This window comes from Gopherus evgoodei, chromosome 15 (assembly GCF_007399415.2).
Source record: "Gopherus evgoodei ecotype Sinaloan lineage chromosome 15, rGopEvg1_v1.p, whole genome shotgun sequence".
NCBI classification, from domain to species: domain Eukaryota; kingdom Metazoa; phylum Chordata; order Testudines; family Testudinidae; genus Gopherus; species Gopherus evgoodei.
This window is the reverse complement of record NC_044336.1, coordinates 22,108,714-22,129,403: the sequence shown is the minus strand read 5'-3', so window position 1 is coordinate 22,129,403 and position 20,690 is coordinate 22,108,714. Positions and strand designations below refer to the sequence as shown.

Here is a 20,690-nt window from a genome sequence, read left to right as displayed (position 1 = left end):
TGTGGTCCAGTAGGTAGGTTATTGGACTGGTTGTCAAGAGACCTGAGTGCTAGTCCCAACTCTGCCACCGATCTGCAGTCAAAGGGCAAGTCGCTTCATCTCTTTTCTCTGTTATGTCTATTAAGAGTGAAGGCTCTTTGAGGCAGGGACTGTCTCTTATGTGCATTTGTATATTGGTGAGCACAAGCTGTCTGTCTTAGGTACTTTACAGGTCCCATTACTTTAGTATCTGAGCCCCTCACAATCTTTAATGCATTTATCCTCACAATACCCTGCTGAGGTAGGGCAGTGCTATTATCCCCTTACCGATGAGGTACTGAGGCACAGAGCAGCTAAGTGACTTGCTCAAGGTCACCCAGGAAATCTATGGCAGAACTGAGACTTGAACTCAGGTCTCTCATGTCCTAGGATGGTGGACAATCCTTTCTCTTTACGGAGAAAATTGGTCCCCAGTCCTGACTGGGGACCAATACATATACAAATAAATAATAGTTTTAAGCAAATTTCCTGATTTGTGTTTCTGCTAATGCCTTAAGATCTCTCTCTCTCTCTCTGTACATAGATAGACAGGTGTGTGTGTGTGTATTTTGCTTTTTACTTGTTTTTTACTTTTGCACTGGAGTCAACTTGGCTAGTGAAACTAGACTCCACGTTTCATTTTCCATCTGGAGTCAATTTAAACTGATAATTTTCATGCACTAGCCCAAAGCTCATGCTTTTTTGTCATCTAGGTTGCCAGCACTGCAAAGGAATTTTAAAACCCCTTAAGTCTATTTGCATGTAAAATGCCTGGTCAACATTTCTAACCTGTGAGGACTTGCAAAATGTCTTTTTTTTTTAAACACAGTCTGAAAATTGGGAACTAAGGGCCTGATCCAAAGACCACTGAAGTTAAATAGAAGGACAGCTATTGATTTGGATACAGCTCCAAACTTCTTGACAATGTCTCTTTAAATACATTTGACATTTTAAAGAGAGAGAGAGAAAGAAAGAAAGAAAAAAGGAACCAGGTCCAATTAATTTAACAGGTTTAAATTTTACAGGCAGGCAAACTGAAGATCTCATCTTAGCCATGTGTGACTTGAAACACCTGAAATATTAAAACCCACAAAATTAGGGCTGATAAGAGATTTGCTAACTCAGCCGTAACAATTGAAGTATTGCTGGAACCACTGTAATAAAACTGAACAACAGATCAATTTGGAATGGACATGGATGGATAAAGTTTATGGATGCTACTCTAGATGCTCAGGGTCGTTGCTAGGGGAGTGTGGGGCCCAGAGTGGAAGTGACGGATTCATCTCTTCCAGGATCGATTGTGCCAACCAATCACACCGGCCTGTGGGAGCCCCCAAAGTGCCGGGCCCAGAACAGTCGCCCTGATTCGTCCTACCCAAGGAACAGCTCTGTAGATGCTAATCCTCACTAGCCCTCTAAGAATATACCACGCTGTGAGTGTTTTAATCCAAACCACTTTTTTGCCAAACTTTGTTAAAGTTTATCCGCTTAGCTTCCTTAAACAATGCAGAACCTTGGATTGTGGAATGCATGGATGGGGAACCCCAAAAGATTGCCCTCAAGGATTTATTCTAGACTATTCTGACAGGGGAGGGATCCAAGCCCCCCAACTCAGACTGTCCACAAAATCCATGGAGAGGTTAAGGGTTCCCTGAGGGGTCAGGGTTGTCTGCAAAGAGACCCTGGACCTTCAACTTGTCTCCAGGGTCCTCTAGCCTCCCTTGGCTCTGTAACAGCCCCATATCTTCCCACTGGCATCTTCCCCCACCCCAGCACCTTTCCATAGCATGGGGGTCCTATGACGTACAATAAGTGTGAACCACAGTTGATAGTAGAGGCTCCATCTGGATTAAATTAGGTACAGATTCTCCCTCAGCATTCTTAGTTGAAAATTGAAAATATTTTTTATGCTACAAAAACATTTGTGAAAAAATGAAAACTTGCACCAATTTTTTGTGAAAAATATGTTGTTATTGTTGTTTTTAAAGGTCATTTTTTGACAAAGAAAACTTTTTGATCCAGAAATGCTGGCAAACTCTACTTACCTACCTCAGACACAGTGCTGCAAAGCTTAATTCACGTACAGTGTTTGTGCAGCGCTTTGGAATTTTGCTATCTGAGGTGACTCCAGAGCTCTTTCCCTGGGACCCCTCCTCTCCCCTGCACACTCTGGGTGGGACCCCAGCACCCAGCAAGGCCTCTGCTTTATGATGTCAAAGTGGTTTTCCCACTCCAGTTCAAGTCCTCCGAGGCTCAGCCCTCTGACTGGGCCCTGGAAACTTCACCCCATCCAGGGTTGTGAAAAAAAACAGAATAAAAGAGGAAACAACACAAATGAATCATCCCAAAGCTTTCTTCAGGATTTCTAGTTGGTCTATGGCCCTAAATAGTGTTCACAGGTAAATAGAGAGGTATAGTCCCCTCTCAAGGGGAGTCAGCATCCAGCTAGCTGGCTGGCCAGCTGGCTCACCCACCCTTCCTTCATCTCTTCTGGACAGTGGTGATTGGAGGAGTTTCTGTCTTCTGCTGGCTCTCTTTCCAGGAGCTGAGGACTGAAGGTCTGCCCTCCTCCCTGGTCTGCCTTCAACTGAGCTGCGTTTCTCCCTCTGAAGTTCCTTCCTCCAGTTCTGACATCTCTCACAGATGTGAGGGAGCAGGGCCACCTGAGCCCACGTTAGCTCATTAACGTGCGTTGCCCAGTATAGGGTTTGTATACCCCATCACAGAGGGCGAAGTACCATAATCGCCAGTTATAGTTTTAGGACAGGGATGTGTTTCAACCGCAGAAGAACAAATCAGTGTGGGAGGTGGGGATTCTGCCTCACTAGGCTCATTATATTTCCCTTCTCTGCAAGAAGCAGACTTTTGCTCTCTGCTCCATTTTCAGTGCCATACCAAGCTTAATAAAATCTACCACACAACTGCCTCGGTAGGAGACAAAGCGTGATGCTGCAGAGCAGAGCACAAGGCTCAGGCACCACCACAAAACAAGCATTTCTGGCCTGCTGACAATCCCAGATCCAGCCACCTATTTGCCAGATATGTATAGCAGCATGCCAGCTGCTACTGTGCAGGCCACACGCCAGCTCTTTTAGTTATGGTCATGCGGGAGGTGAGCCTAGAAAAACAGAAAAACTGTTGTACTGTGGAAAAGCATTTTCCCCTCGACATTGTATTTGATTTGTATCCTTGCCCACTCCAGCACTTGCTGAATGGTCAAGAGGTTCTCTTTCAGCCTGTGTCAGTGCTGCTGAAGAAAACACTAGGTCAGATTCCTGTCCTTGCCACTCATGGCTGATTGTTAATTTTGGGTGATGACTAGGTAGTGGGCACTGTGCTTCCATACTGGAGAAGAACCTGAATCACAAAATTCTGTTCTGGATCAGAGACAAATCCAACTCCACCAATGTCTGGGGCATTTGGACCTTTGAAAAAACCCAGCTTCAGGGTGTATAGGAAGATAGTGCTAGAACCAATAATGGGTTCTTTGGAAAGTGGGTTCACACCCATCTTTATTACGAAGACAAATGCTTTTACACTCTAACAGGAAAGTTAACATTTACACCAATCACGGCTCCTGGACAGGTCTTGAGTGGTCTTGCGGCCATGAGTATTAATGACACTGAACTAGCTTTGCTCTTAGTTGGCTTATGGAACTTGCTGAACAAACCCAGCAGGGATGAGCTTGTAACCCAAGCTGCATCAGTTAGTTTATTCATTATGTGCATTAATAGAATCCTCACTCACAAGTCTAGTCACCCAGTCTCCTGATAGATCTCAACAGCTGTACATGTGGCCATCTGTCCAGCCCAGCCCACAACCTGCTCTACGTTTGCATCACACGGTTGACATTTGAAAATGCTTAGACACGCCAAGACTTTGAAGACCATTTGAATAACTTGCAGCATTCCTTCAAGTAGGCAAACCAAACGCGACAGGGCAGTAATCACCCGAAAGAGTCTGCCCTACGCACTCCAGTGCAGTCCAGCCATGGATGAAGGCAAAGCACTGAAAATCCGGCTGACTTTCTCTGTTATCTTGGTTGGCATCTCCTTAATGTTTGCAGCTGTGGTGACTGATCACTGGGCAGTGCTGAGCCATAGACTGGAGCATTACAATTCCACCTGTGAGGCTGCTCACTTCGGGCTATGGCGGCTCTGCACAAAACAGTTTTACATCCAAGACAAAGCCACCAAAGAGAGGAGCTGTGGGGTGATAACTCTGACAGGAGGTACGTGTTTGCATTCATTCCATTTACACCCTGAAAATGCATGGAAGAAAATGTCAGGCTATTCTTAGTGACACTTTTTAGGAAGTAAAGAAACATGCAGAAATCAATATGGTTCTTGTTTCCATGGCATTTTATCTTACAAGATTCAACATGTCGATCTGGTTTTCATATTAGTCTGAAAAAACTCCTCATTGTCACATTTCATCGAGGCCTTATCCTAAATGCATGATGCCCTGCCACCGTATATATCTGTAAGCAGATTTAATACACTACTCTTCAGCTCTTTCAGTACAGCAAAGATAGAGGGTGGCATCAAGGGGACCAGACAGGAGAAGGCAAAAGTCACAGAGAGAAATCAGGAAGGATATTTTCCCACCGATGTTTTGCTGACATCTACAACCCTGCAATGACTATGCAAGGCCTTACTCAGGCAAAACTTCCATTGAATCCACAGGGCGTTTTGCCTGAGTGAGGATTACTGAGTGGGGCCAATATCTGGTTTCTAGATGGAGTTTGTAGTTCAGAGAGCTATGCCAGAGCCGCTTGTTCTTGAAAGATCTTAAGTAATTCAACAGCTACTCTTCATAACTAGTTTTACTTAGGGCAATGTGGAACTGCATGCGATGGTATATTTCTCCAAGTGCCAAAAATGCTGTAAATTAAGTGAGAAATAATCTATCAGTGACTTATGAGGTCTCCTTAAATTTCATACAGTGACAGAAAGCAAACGTGCTGTGTTTGTGAGGAAAGAAGTCTAATCGGACACCTTTCTTCATACTGTGTAGTTACATGTTCTGAGAGTAGTCACATTGAAATGAACAGGAAGGATGGAAGACTGCACCCCTCCCTGGTTTCTGGAAGAGCATTACATTAGCATGATTCCTGAGAAGTTGTATTACATTTCTGCTGATTGCAAAGTCTGCTGCATTCACGCAATATGTGCTAATACCCCTTTCCTGACTTTTCTAATTTCAAGAGGCTAATGGCAAATTGGATTATTTCCTAGTCAGAAATTCCCCTGAATAACAGGATTCCATTTTGATGACCACCCCTGGTTGAAGTTAAAGTTAGATATTAATATATTTGTAAATTTGCTGTGGAATTGTATAGTGATGATTTTCAATCTATCTGGCTAAACTATTTACTATTAGACAAAGAGGCTGATCCACAGCATTCAGATTTGAATTCAGATCTGGCTTTCTACCACATTTGGGGGCATTTAAATTTGGAGGTTTCACTTAGCCCCATTTCTAATTAATATAATAAATACATTCTACTATAGTTAGTAACCTCAGCTATAGCATTTTCTCTGCATGTCAGAAGCTTTATGTTTAAGGGGGAGACAGACAGATTGAGAGAAATAATTAAATACGGCACATTGTTGGATAAATTTAAAACTCGTAAATATCCAGCTGTCTCAGTAAAACAGATTCATCATCTAAACAGCACAAAAGTGTTAGATATCTTTGACAGACATCAGCATGTGCTTGCCTGGACATCTCATAGCTGTGCTATCCACGCCCTCTGCGCTGGCTTCTTAAAGTGCAGAGTAAACAAATGGGTAATTATGGAGACAGTGAGCTGAAGGCCTCTGCGGAGCAGCTTGACAGCAACAGAGATGACCTTTAGATATTGGATAGGTGGGCATACTTTTAAAGGGCTTGACAGATACTCCTGGGATTTGAAGAAATTCAGTTTCAAAACCATTATATTCAATAACGGAATTCTTTCATGTGTGTCATTGGAAGTTCTAAAAGAGCCCTTTACAACCACTAATTAAATGCTCGCATCTCTGCTGTTAGGTAGATACTCTTATCCCCATTTTTACATTAGGGAAACTGAGGCACCAGAGGGGTCAAAGGCTGGCCCAAGACCAGCCATGCTAAGAGTCCATGACAGAGCTTGGAAAAGAACTCAGAGGTCCTGGCTTTCAGTACTCCACTCTCTCTGCTAGACTACGCTGCTCCAGAATGGCACTCCTTGTTGTAATGATTTCACACATCTGAGGAGAAATGCCAGCAAAGCTTGTCAGACTTGGATTAGTCAAGAAAGGGGAGTGAAACAAAAAACAAATGTTGAGTAGCTGACCTGTATGTCTGTAAATCTGTTTTTCTGAAAATCATATGCTACCATCATCATTTGAAACATGACTGTTATTTACCACTTGGTTAATAGTTACCTACCCAGCCCTACTCAGGGGGAAGTGGGATAGCATTGTTTCTGTTGTTTATTACTTGTTGAGCTTAGCGCTGCATAGAATACAGTGGGCAACTTCGAACTTGTAGTCTTATGGTTTAAGGCAGAGAGATTTACATTTTAGCCACACTTACAGGTTATTGACAAATTGGAAAGGGCTCAGGAAACTGCTACAGAGAATAACAAGATCCAGCGGCTCAAAGCTGAGGCTAGACAAAATCAGACTACTCCAAAGTAATCATTTTTAAGTGTGGATAATTAACCATTGGAACATCTTACATAAGGATGTGGTGGGGCCTCCACTGCTTGGAGACTATAAATCCAGACTGGATAGCTTTCTAACAGGTCTACTGTACCTCAGCCTGAAATGAGTGGCTTGATGAGGAGTCACTAGGTGAAATTCCACTGCCTGGTTATGCAGGAGGAGGAGTAGATGATCGTAATGGATGAATCTACGAAATTGAGTCAGGAGTCCTAGGTTTGGTAGGAAATTCCTGTTTGAAAGTGAGCAAGTCACTTGAACTACCTCTCGTGCCTCAGCTCCTTATCTGTAAAAGCAGGATAACAGGCCTCACCTCACCTAGAAGATGCTACACAAGTGCAAAGAAAGATTATTTTTCTGCCTTTCAGATAGCTGTAGAGATGGGCTCAAGCCACTGAGTTCAGAGCCAAGGGTTGGGAAGTGTGTGAGCCAGGGTTTTGGTCTGTCTATGTTGTGAAGGACCCCTGTGAAAGGCTGTATCTCATGGAGTTTAATTTATCTACTTCAGAAGGACAAAGGGTCACTCTGACAGTATTCAAACCTGCATTTCCAGGGAGATTAGGCATTCCAGACATTGACATAGCGTGCTGATGGATCACATTCAGAGCAGTTGGAGATATCCGGGTACACAGGTGCATAGTTTTGTTGGTCACTAGCCAAGGATGGCCAGTACTTGGGACGAATACATCACGTGGCTGCAGGGGAGAGAGGGGGCCTCCTAATTCACGAGTGACCCAGCTTATTCCTTCCAGCAGCTCTAAATCACTGTTGGCTTCTCTATCATTTGCCCCGGCTTGTTCAGCTGGTTTTGCTGAGATTAGACAGACACATAAACAGGAATATTCCAGGGCTCACTAGGCCCTACACAGTTTAGTTTACAGGAGTAGTCTGGATCATGATGGGTGCAGGATACCCAAAGTAAGGGGTCTGCTGGAAAGTGATCTCAGCATCAACTCAAGCACCGCTACCACGATACTAAAACACAAACTACCGCATGTAAGTCAGAATACAGCCGCAATGTAAAATGCAGTTAGCATCTTCCACTGGATTCCTATCAAACAACGCAGAAGCCCATGTTGATTTTGCAATGAGCATGAAGAGCAACTCTGTGGGGCTGTACCGTAAATGGGTGGTTTGTTCATGAGCACAGGAAAGGGACCAGGGTCCCAAGGAGATTTTCATACTTCTATGTAGCCATTTTCTTGCCTTCTTCAGAAATAAACTAGTGATTCTCCCTCTCTCTCATGGTCAGGAGCATGGTGACAAAAAGTTTTAGGGGACCTGAAGAAATAGAGACAGAGCATGTCCCTTAAAGCACTGGTGGCCAAACGGTGGTCTATGAAAAGCTAGCTGGAAACACAACACTGTCTCCTGTTTCTAGTTTCCAGATGGTAAATTACATAGAGGAAGCAAGGAATACATTCAATATTATCCTAACTTTACTTTTCCATGTAGGCAATTGCTGTAGTGGCCACAGGATGTTTGTGAAAAAGAGGGGAAGTGGTGCATGCAGTCATGGACAGTAGTGGAGGTAGGCTGGGCAATTATGAATGGGAAGTGAAGTGTTCTAGGCAATCATGAGTGGGAAGGAAGTTAAATCCAGTGATCCTGAATGATAGTGGAGATGTCCAGGCAATCACAAATGGCAGCAGAGAAGGTCCTGAAAAATCATGAATAGAAGAGGAGTTAAGTCCAGTGATCATGAATGCAAGGGGAGCTGGCCTGGGTGACCATGAATGGGAAGGGAGGTGTCCACAAGAGACTCTGTTATGTTGTGGACCATGCTATGAATACATTTGAGAACCTCTCCTAAAGTAAAGCTATTCACAGTTCATTGATAGCTTTTTTACTAGCTCACCAGGGTAAGTTCATAGCAGAGATACTGCAATTCGAGGAAGAGAAAAAACAAGGATTCTGCCAAGCTTTCATCTATTGTGAAATCCATTTTAAATCCCCATTATGTAAATAGAGTGTGGCACAAATGAGGTTTTTTAATTCATGACGGGGACTGTAAAGGGTGGAAATGGCTCAGTTCTATTGAATAACAGGGGACTGTGTTGATAAAGATATTCCTGGGACTAGAGCAGTGCAGTTTAAATGATGTGCTGAAGCATTTTTATTATGACAGGAGAGTTAATTGCTGTGCAATCCTGTTGTTTTAATTTGAGCAAAATTAGTAAAAGGACCCCTCCTCTCATGCCCAGGGAGACATGACTCCTTGATGCATATTGATTCCACCAAATTTAACTCAATACTCCCAGGGTAGAATGTTTACTTGTGTTTAAGGTTTGCTACTTGTATTCAATGGGGCTGCAGCAGTGTAAACAGGGGAAATCTACGCTGGAGCTGAAGGTAGGCTAGACATACCTGAAGTAGTTCCAATTGAACTAATTCACTAAAAATAGCAGGCCAGCCACAGCAGCATGAGAGCCACCCCGAGTACAATCCCCTCTGAAACCCAGGAATGTACTTAAGACAGCGAGTCCTCTCTACCCCTAGGCAGCCGGGCTTATGCCACTATTTTTAGTGCACTAACTTTGTGAGAGCTATTGTGGGTATTTCTGCCTGAGCTGGAAATTACACCTCCAGCTCCAGTGTAGACATACCCTGAGAGAATAAGCCCATGTACCAGATCCAGTGTTGCAGTGGGAGATCTCCTGCTGCATTTCATGTGCAAACAGCATCTCCCTGCTGATCCATCTTAGCTTCATGCTAGCTGAACAAACTGCTCCAAAACCAGCGCGGCAGTGACATCCAGCCAATTTCCTGTGATATATGCAAAGCTGCGGCCCTTGCCCCTGATCAGTTCATGGATGGTTCATTTTTGGATCCTGGTTTTGCACTAATCAGCACAAACCAGGTTTCTCTACTGCCAACACCTTTTCTGGAGACTAGTTAAAAGCAAAACCAATGTCTTAAAGACTAAGCATCTCCATTTCGTCTTGGCTTCCTCTGCCCTCTGTCACAGGGATCAAAGGATCCTAACACTAGTCTCCATCTCCCCAGCATGGAGCAGCACTGATACATATTCTCAACCACCATACGCTCACGCTAGCCACCCCAGTCCTGATGGCTTGGAGACACTTTGTTCTCTTGTGTGCATCACTTGCAGTTTTAGCCTTTCAGTATGCAGCAGCTTAAACACAAAACACAGTCACTAGTGTTTGAGTTGAGACATGTTTGCTCAAATCTTTTCCAGTGATAAAAGGCAAGTAAATGAGCAGAAGCGGAGGGACAGAATAAATATCAGTTTATAAAAAAATATAATAAAATAACTACCTCACAGAGGAAACTTCAGCTAATGAGCCCATGCTCATTAGTGGGTTATGCATGCTGCTCTGTAACTGTCTGATCTGCTATTGGAAAGCAAATAAATACCGTCCTTGTAACAGCAACTCCAGAATATGCCATTTATGCTGTAGGAGACATGAAAAGAACTGGGTTGATAAAGTGCAATATTATGGCATCTTATTACCATTAAAATTAGCTCTTTAAATATACACAGCACTTTACAAAGGTTTGTCTATACTGGGGGGTTGCTCTGGCTGAAGGCAGTCATGCCCGGACTCTGATGTAGTGGCTCCAGAACAAAACCCTCGTGTAGACAGCTAAAGCCATAAACTGCATCAGAGATGCTTACCCGGGATTCACACTGCACTAATGGCTTTGTGCATCTACACCAGGGGTTTGCACTGCCTCAGTCGTGTCTGGCTACCATTGGCTGAAATTTTGAGGGTGCTGCAGTGAGATGAGTGGTCTCACAACCCACTGACTTTACAGTCTTTTCTTTCCAACTTCCTCCATCCTCCATTATTTGTTCTACAAATTATGACCACTTGTGATCCGTCTTGGCAGTATTCCCCAGTTTTACTATGGCAAATATAACGTCATGGTGCAGTAAATGTGAGATTTTTAATACAGTCTGTAAAGACAGGGTTGACCATAGTCTCTTCGAAGTATCTGGCTGGTCATTAGCAAAGCACAATTAGACACTTTGCAGTCCCGTTGGCTATGTCTGCAGGATCTTGATTACACAACTGCCATCCAAATTCTTGTCAAGGGTCTGTTCTTTCAGCTATATGTACTTGTCAAGACCTCACTTAAATGAGTTATAAATAAATGCTAAATACCCTCCAAATGGTACAGCTGGCAAAGCTTAATGTCATGGGCATCATCCCAACAGACCCTTCTCCTCGCACTCATTCCAGAGGCTGAAAACATTGGTTTTTGTACACACAAAAAGATGCTTTCCATCCTGAGCCCCCAATCTTTGTTCACAAGTGTCACACCACAGAATAGCTGTCTGTGACACCAGTAGAATAGCCCAGGTAAGCCCAGGACAGTGGGACCCTGCTCTGTTCTATGAAAACTTCACTGGCTTCATTGCGTTTCAATAGACAGTGAAGCTTCACTGAACTGTAAAAGATTCCAGGCTGCAAAACCTCATCGATTCCAGATACTACTGAGGCAGAGAATGCTTCTCTCTAGTCCCGCTACTTGTCTTAACTGCCAGGAATGGCAAGAAGGCAGCTAAACCCATCAACACCAGTGGCAAAGAGTCTGAAGCAGGAGAGGGAGCTCTTACAATCCCAGCCAACTCAGAGGGGAAGCTGGGGTGGGGGGACTCTTCTGACCCAAGCCAGGCAGAGGGAGGGAACCCCCTCTGATTTTAGCAGCTCCTCAGAGAGGTGTAACATCCCAGGCAGCTCCCTGGCTTGGTGGAGAGAACATTAAGCAGGGAAAGAAGGAGGGATGACATTCTGGAGGGGGTGAGCTGGCAATGTGGGTTGGCAATGGCAAAGAGGAGAGGAGAGGAACATACAAAACCAGCCAGGGGGTGCCAGTCTCAGGAAATGCCCCAGCATGGGACAGTGAGGAGGCAGGGATCTGCACTGGCTGCTGATAGAAGGAAAGGGTTTTCTGTAACTCCTTCTTAAAACAGAAAGGTTGACTCCACGGGCCACGCTTTCTTTGGGAACCATGCCCAACGACAGCTTTGTGATTGCTCTATCTCTGCGTACGTAGCTGGCTGCCTTTCGGGCAGCATCCATTCACCTGCTCAGACATAAAACACTCTATGCCAATTTCTCCTGTCCTCTACACACGTGCAACCCCAGGGAAGTCAGCGAAGTCACTAGATTCATCTTGGTGTGAGAAGAGAATTCATCCCTGGTGAACTAAAAAGCATGTCCTCTCTAGGGTTGCCAACCTTCCAGGATGGTCCTGGAGTCTCCAGGGATTAAAAATTAATCTTTAATTAAAGATAATGTCATGTGATGGAACCTCCAGGAATTCAGCCAACCAAAGTCCTTTCCCAAGTACCTTGGAGGACACTTTGCCAGCAGGGCTTGCCATGCATAGTAAATATAACTTACACAGATCAGACCGCAGAATGGCTAAAGCTTAGCACCTCTTCATGTACTTGGCTACCAGGTTTCAGGAAATCCAAGTTCCATTCCCTTTTCTTGATTCTTGCCACAATTCCTTGTGTGGAATACAAGTGTAGCCGCAGAATGTTCCGAGGCTACACTAAGTGGCATTAGGACTGATCTGAGAAACCGATGGGGACTTGCATGTCGATTAATATTCTATTATTTTATATTAGCTGCTTGCGGAGAGGTCAAGTGAATTTGAAACCACCAGCAGGACGTTTCCAGGCAATGAGTTTGTGTTGTTAAGGGTTTTTTTGACTGGCATGGATGAGAAGTATTCTCTAAAAACGGAGCATAGGCTCAAGGCCCATTGAAGCCACATGAAGCACGTTTAAGTACTTTGCTGGATCAGGACATAAATCCCTGTTTAAAGCCTCTCATTGCCTGGTTTGTTCTTAGATGAACTGCATACTGGACACATCTGCAGCTAGTTCGGGATTAAGGTCCTATTAATCTCTACCCAAAACCATTTGAATTTTTCAGTTCCACTAATGTAAAAGAAAACTTCATGTTGGTTTCTTGAACTCAGTTATACTTAGTGACTGATATTCTCCTTTGTTCTTGTTCAGACCGTAACTGTTCCTACTTCAAACACTTCTCTCCAGGACAGAGCACAGAGATATTTGAAAGAACCACCCAAAAAGGTAAGAATTTGCTTGGACGAACTCTTTACTGGCATGACATGAACTAGGCGTATATAGGAACAAATGTGAAGGGTTTCACCAGATTTAGGGCCCAATCCTGGTGCCATTGAAGTCAATGGGGAAACACCTATTGATTGTACAGGGAGTTAGAACAGGCAGTGGGCACTGAGATGGCTTCTTATCCCATTAATCGATGCTCTGAACCAGGCACCAGATTCCTGGTCCAGATTTTCAAACAGCAGTCCTTTCTCATGGTTTCTATCTCCCATCCTTGGTTTCTGCTCAAATTGTTCCTTAGGCACATGAAACTGGCATTACACATCTAAGGGCCAATTTGGAAACCCCCAAAGCCTTTCCACCGCATGTATGGTACTCAGAACACTGACACTCCCTCCTATCTCTAAACAACAGCAACACCAAAGGATGTTCATAAAATCTAAATAAAGAAATAAACAAAATTCCAACCCCAAGAAGAGTTTTGACTCCAATGAGGGAGAGGTACCCGAGGCTCCATGTAGTCCAGTGGGGTCTTTGCTATTGCTACAATGTGACAGGCACTCAAAGAAAGAAAGAAAGAAAGAAAGATATAGGACACAGACTTCCAGCAAAGATATCCACCTCTGAAATCTGACCAGATAGTGTTCTCTCTGCTTGCATGCAGAAAACTATCTGCATCTCACAGACAATTTAGACCCTTTCTAATCAGTCCTTACTAAAACCATATTTTTAGCTTTAGTTTGAAGTGCTTGGCTCTCTTACTAAGGACAGATCTCCTTACATTTTGCTATACAACATATTTCAGTGTGGAGTAAACCAGATGATGGTTGCATTTCACATATTAAACCGTCTGCTTTGCTTCCGCTGTAAATAAACATGATGGAAAACCCTGCAGCACATTTTTTCTAAAGATGCAATTTCCCCCAGACACCGGGAAGATTGCGAATTTTAAATGATACTCAGAGTGGAATAAAGAACAAATATCTGAACTTCCTGCTTTTGTTGGCCATTTACATGCTATTATATCCATCCATCTGATCTGAAAAATGTCTCCATTACATTATTAGTCACTTCAGAAGAAAGCTGTGAAAAACATCTTTTCTTTGACAAGAAGGAAAAAGCCTAAACCACCACAAAAGGTTCCTAAATTGCAGCTAACTCTTTCAGGCAGTTCAAACAAAGAGCAGATAACACAGATAATTTTTTTTTTAAGAAAACGCCAATAGAAAAAGAAGTATGAAAAAGCAACGAGAACAAAGAGCAAGATGCTTTGGCCTACTACAAAAATAGCTACATTTCTATGGAAGCCGGTTAGCAAGAGGCAGAAAGATTCTTCATGATTTTGCTTAGAAGACAATTTTAAAAAATATCATGGAAGGCAAATAGCACCAAGCAGTGCTATGTTTCATGCCTGGCTACACATGTTAAATATTAAACGCATCTGAAAACTAATGCAATATGTAAGTGAAGATCTGAATTATTCAACTGGCAACTCCCCCCACCCCGCTTCAGATATTGAATTGTGTTTTGGCTGGGTGAATCATCTTACACATAGCTGAACTTGGCTAGCTGGAACACCTTTGGAGTGAGTTTATTCCCACGCTCTTGAGAAGCTAGATTTTCACAGAGCTGGAAAACTTTGTTTTGCAGGATGAGGAGAGGATGTTGCTGTGTGATCCTGGGTAAGTCATTACACACACACACACACACACACACACACACACACACACACACACACACACACACACACACACACACACACACATGTCTGTTTCCCATTTGCCTGTCTTGCCTATTTAGCTGTTGAACCTCTGGGGCAGAAAACTGTCTCTTAATATATGTTTGTACATTGCCTAACACTACGTGGCCCTGATGACAGGTGGAGCCTATAGGCGCTACTATAATAAACATGTATAATAAAAATAGCATTGCTTTCTATTTGCCCTTTTCTTTTCTTTTTTTTTAAGGAAAGTTTAAATAGAATAATAGAGTGAAACACTTCTCAAGATTTAAGACCAAATCTCTACCCTGTCTGATAAAACCTGTATGGGAAGAAATCTAATAAACTAAAAAGTTGGTCATGACAATTTATTGCCCTATATTAAGCTACTTCTGGGCTCTTGTCCTCCAGAGTCTACCTCCAAGCCAACTCTATTTAAACATTTGCAGGGGACGGTTTTAGGAAGTGATGGCAAATCTTGAAACAAAACATGAGGTCTCGTGTGCTCATTTGCAAGGCAAAATGTGTTTGCACAGCTACTAGCACAGTGGGGTCTGGGCCCAGGCCTGGGGTTGGTCAGCGCTACTGCAATACAAAGAAATAATAATTACGGCAACATATTCTTATGCTCACTTATTTCATCATAGTACTGGGTGGGAATTGTGAGTACAAACAGAAAGGTGCCCTGATCCTGCAAACTTCTGACCCGCTTATAGTCCCATTGGGCCCAGGGAAGACAATGTAACTGCTTGTGAGGGTGCGGCCTAGTCAAGTGAGGACCAGGCCCAGAGTTTCTATCATGTCACTGTGTGTGTCATTTGCTTTTTTCAACATGAGGCATTTAGAAAGCGTCTTTGTCCTTATCCTGTTGGGTCTTGCTTTTGCTCCCACTGACTTCACCAGGGGCATGACCAAGACCCATAGCTCACCACACTTTTTCCGTGCTAGAAATACCTAGTTCTCTTGGGCCACTTATCTGCAGCAAGGAACGAGCAGCTGTTTCTATTTTAACTTGTTTCTTTCCTTTGCTGAACTGATCCCATTGCAGAGGCACTGTGGCGGGTAGGAGAATGCAGGAAGTCACACACATTCATCAGTCTCTCCCTCTGTTTTGCCTTGACAGAGTACAGCATTTCAGCTGCAGCCATTGCCATCTTCAGTGTGGGCTTTGCGATCATTGGAACAATCTGCATCCTCTTATCCTTTAGGAAAAAGATGGATTATCTCCTGAAGCCAGCTTCGATGTTCTACACCTTTGCAGGTAGGCCATTTGGTGAGCCTTAAAAGAGATGAATGCACTTAGATCTTGGGGCAATGAGCATGCTAGAGAGGGGGATGCCATAAAGGCTGCATTCATCTCCTTGCAGTGGAAAGACAGATCATTCCATAAACTGAACTTACGTTACTGAGCTCTGAAAATTTGCCTGACAAACAAGAGTCAGCTCTGGAAGGCTATTCTGTGTGAGTGTATCTGTAGAATCACCTGTAAAAAATGGACATTTCTAAAATATTCAGTGTTAGACCCTGCTGTATAGAAGGGATATGTGCGAGATTCTAGGGACATATATCTGTCCAGGAGACATTGACCACCAGTGTCACATCTTCAGCGCAAAGCTGATATAGGAAGGGGTGTCACTGATGATCCTGAATATGCTGCTTGATTTCCCTGTGCTTTGATAAGGCATCTGCACTACATTTTCTTTTCCCTTGAAGTGGATTATTTCCATGCCATACTCCTGCAGTGTGTGATTGGTCCATTTATCTCAGTGCAACCATATTAACAGGCAGTCTGTTAAAACCTTAAATTTGTTTATTATATAAATAAGGGTTAAGCTGCTTAACCGCCCAAACTGTCACAGCATTCCTGCTTGATGACAGAGGGAGTCACTGTTTTACTCCAGGAGGCAATGGGGGAGGGGACTCGTCTCCCACCCCATCCTGCATTAGCACTGCCCTAGCCCAGTGTTAGAAGCATCAGTATTCAGCACAAAGGGTTCGCTGAAATCAGGTTGACTAAAACCAGGTCTTTAGACAAAACCTCCTTTATGTCCTTGATGCCTCTCTTCAGCTGCCTCATTGGCTTTGACTGCAGCTAATTGTCCCATGAGTCTTTGGTGGGCTCTCAACTCAAACTCCTCAGGGTTTTTTTTGATCCACAATTCCACCATCAGTCTTTGGAGCTCATGTCCTTCCTGGGCTGCCTGGTACAGCAACTGGACCAGTTCCAATGGCATGTTTTCCCCTTTGGCAACCCAGGCAGAAAGGTGCTCAGGTTCCACCTGGCCAGCATTTATGAGTAAAAGTCTCAGCTCCTGAAATGGAGTTTTCGTTTTATGGGATCTTCCCCTTTCCTTACATAACTTTTCAAGGTCTTTTCTGTCAAGCCCATCATCTGACTGTGGTTCGCTCGTTGTGTCTAATCTTCAACCTTTCAAACTCTCGATATCAAGTTTAAACTTTTAACAGATCCTGATTATGATCTATAAATCCAGTTGACCTGTGGCATGTGAATCCTGCCAAGACTACCCCAGTGTCAAGCTGTCTGGAGTGGCTCAGGAGTGAGAGTACCAATCTCAGGGCAGAGCCTTAGGAAGCAGGGCACACCTTGGATACTCCAACCTGACTCTGTGACAGATGGGCCCTGACCCCAACAATCACAACAATATTCAGGTTACTCCCAGTCCCAAAGGACCAGTCACTTATCCCAGATCAATTAAACTCTAAATCTTATACCAAAGATAATGCTTGTAGCCAATCCTATAATAAGTGAATTAAAGACTGATTAATTAAGAAAAAGAAATGAGAGTTATTGACAAGGTTAAAGCAATTAAAACACACACACACAAATAAAGTTTAGGCTTAGGTTCCAAAAGGTAACAGGCGCTTCTATAATAAGCAAGCTCAGTATCCTTAGGGCTAATTCAGGCCAAGCACTGAGGATCTTTTGCTTATGCTTAGTAATTCTTGACCCTCAGAGTCTAATCAGCATAAAGCTAAAGTTTCTCCCTGTCAGGGATTTTAATTCCCATCCCCCAGAGTTCAAGCTGATGGAATGAATCCCCATGCATGTCTCTGCTTCATGAATGTGGAAGAAGCAATCAACAAAGTCTTTTGTCCTCTGATGTTTCACAATGACTCATTTGGTTTCAATGGGTCTCCTCATAGACAGGACCCAACACCTTTTGTAGAAAGCCAGCATTTTACATTAGTTAATGCTTGTTTCTGGTGCGTTACTCAGTTACAGACCTCACTTCTAACATGGGGGACAGATGTTCTAGGTGAGATTACTACATGCAGTATCCTAATAGCATTTCATAAAGTCTAAACATTAAACACATTCTTACAAACTTCACATCTATTTTAGAAAAACAAACACACAGGTGAGCCAGACTAGTTTCCAGCTCTGCATTTGTCAGTGTTCAGCTGAGGCTTGGAGGCATTGGCTTGAGCTGGCACCAGTGTCACACAAGGCACGAATCAAAGGTCATCTGAGTCAAGCCTCGGATTATGAAGACATGTCAAAAAAACATGATGGCTGAATTTTCACTGTGGCCAGCACTGTCTTTTCAACCCACCCCCCTCTTGCCTGTTAAATACCATGATGGTACTTAGGTAGTACAGTGATACAGGCTTTATAACAGACAATTCCCAAAGAATGCTTTGGGGACCAAATGCCTGGTTTTAATTCCACTGGTTTGCCTGCTGTTGAATTGCATAGCAGAAAGAGTGAATTATACAGTGTTTTCTTCACTTTTCAAGAAGCCCTATTTTACATTCACAGCTTCATGAAGTACTTTGTGTCTTCAATCATTCTCAGCCACGTCTAGACTTAACCAACACCCGCACAAAGGACTTTTTGTTTCTCCTTAAAAATGAGGCTGAGATTTTCAAAGCTGCCTAAATATAAAATGTTATTTCAAGCTCAGATATAAATCATTGTCTGAATTTGGGTGCCAAACTGGCAAGACTATTGGTCCCTGTTGCATGGCACTTCTTGTGCCTTACAGCTCAAAAGGTGACTTGAGTACAGTCCATATCTAAACGGGGAGCAGATATGTCATACTCCAAAGCTCTTAGTCTAGGAGACAATGGCATAACAAGAGCCACAGTGACTGGCCTTCGAAGTTAGAAAAATTCAAAGTGGAAGTGCAAATTTTTACAGTGAGGATTAATTAACCCATAGATCTGTGTCCCGATGGATGTGGTAAGTTCTCTGTCCCTTGTAGTTCTTCAGTCCAGAGTGGAGATCTTTCTAAAAGACACACTGTAGTTTAACAAAAAGTCAGTGGGAATGACTCAGGAATCATTGGGTGAAGTTCTATGGCCTGTTATGCAAGAGGTTCAATTAGGTGATCTATTGACCCTTAAAACCTGTGAATCATCTATGAACCTCACTGCATAGTCTTGTAACCAGCAGGGGCGGCTCTAGGTATTTTGCCGCCCCAAGCATGGCAGGCATGTTGCCTTCGGCAGCTTGCCTGGGGGAGGTCCCCGGTCCTGCGGATTCAACGGCATGCCTGCAGGAGATCCATTGAAGCCGCGGGACCAGTGGACCCTCCACAGGCATGCCGCCGAAGGCAACCTACCTGCCATCCTCGAGGCAACCAGCAGAGCGCCCCCCATGGCTTGCCACCCCAAGCACACGCTTGGCATGCTGGTGCCTGGGGCCTCCCCTGGTAACCAGAAAGGCAGGCAGAGAGATCAGGTAAGAATGAAAGCAATAAAGATTGAAACCCCTGCTCTCCAGCTCACCCCTCTCTTATTTCTCCAGGCCTGTGCATGATCATCTCTGTTGAAGTCATGAGACAGTCTGTGAAAAGGATGATTGACAGCAAGGAGACCATCTGGATAGAATACTATTATTCATGGTCTTTTGCCTGTGCCTGCGCCTCGTTTGTCCTGCTCTTCATCTGTGGGATCGCTCTTCTGCTAATCTCCTTGCCTCGCTTCCCACAGAATCCGTGGGAGTCTTGTATGGATGCAGAACCAGAGCACTAAATGCCTTCATCTAGGCTCACTGCTAACACAATACTGGAAAGTGCTATAAAAGAATTGATACATTTTTTTTTAAGTGTCAGGATGGTGGAATATGAAGACAAAAGTGTCCTTAGTTAAAACCAGGTTATTGAACCAAAGGGAAGTTCAATACTAATTATTGTTTGTTGGGTTGTTTTTTTTTAAAAAGCATGAAGACCAGCAACGTGGGTTACTCAATTTGTACCCTCAATCCGTCGAATGCTGGGAGAAGTTATCGGCAATTTAGGAATGCAGTCTGCAAATACAGCTGAGGGAAAGTGAGAGAGCACGAGATGGTTTAATGAGAAGGTGCATATTCTAGCGGTTAAAGCACAGGACTGGAGTTGGGAAATTTAGGTCGCATTACTGGCTTGGCCACAGACTCACTCTGGGACTTACAGCTTCTCTGTGAGTCAGTTTCCCCATCTGTACAATGAGAATATTGCTTCCCTATCTCACCGGGGTGGTGTGGGGCTGATGTTTGTACATAATTTGGAGATCCTCCCATTGGAAGTGCTGTATCTTTAGTAGTATTATAATAAAAGAGGTTTAAGGATAAAATCAACATTACAAATGTACAACCTAAAGCTCTACAAATTATTTTGTTCTGCCGATCTAAGCACCTGTCATAATTAAAAGTCCTGTGAGGAGTCTGGTGACACCTTAAAGACTAACAGATTTATTTGTGCGTGAGCTTTCATGGGTAAAAAACCACGTCTTCAGATGCATCTGAAGACGTGGTTTATTACCCACAAAAGCTTATGCCCAAATAAATCTGCTAGTCTTTAAGGTACCACCGGACTCCATGTTGTTTTTGTGGCTACAGACTAACACGGCAACCCCTCTGATAATTAAAAGTCCTATGACTCCTGTAGTATTGGAATGCTAATGGCAAAGCCAAGCAAGTACTGACCTGAAGGGACAATGTTTTCTTTTAATAAAGAGATGTAATCCCCCACTGAGGTACGATTTCTGTTTTCAGGACAGTGGTTTTGGGGGATGAACGATACAGGTATCTGCTTCACTGTAACTGAGTGATACTTCCTGTACATTGCTTCACATTTGTGTCCATTCCTGTTGTGTTTTGTTGGAACAGGCCACTTGATTCTTCTGTTTTGTAAAAGTATTTTTAAGCAAGAACCCTCTAAGGGAACTGCCAAGGAGGCATGGACAT

The 20,690-nt window shown here is 43.5% G+C and overlaps 1 protein-coding gene across 1 annotated transcript; it reads left to right on the top strand.

Moving 5' to 3' along the window:
* Nucleotides 1–3,837: 3,837 nt before the first annotated feature.
* Nucleotides 3,838–20,081, top strand: CACNG1 (calcium voltage-gated channel auxiliary subunit gamma 1). Its single transcript, XM_030535012.1, has 4 exons — nucleotides 3,838–4,249; nucleotides 12,709–12,783; nucleotides 15,624–15,761; nucleotides 19,272–20,081. Exons 1-4 carry the CDS (start codon nucleotides 4,009–4,011, stop codon nucleotides 19,496–19,498), a joined length of 681 nt encoding a protein of 226 aa, XP_030390872.1. The 5' UTR covers nucleotides 3,838–4,008; the 3' UTR covers nucleotides 19,499–20,081.
* Nucleotides 20,082–20,690: the final 609 nt, after the last annotated feature.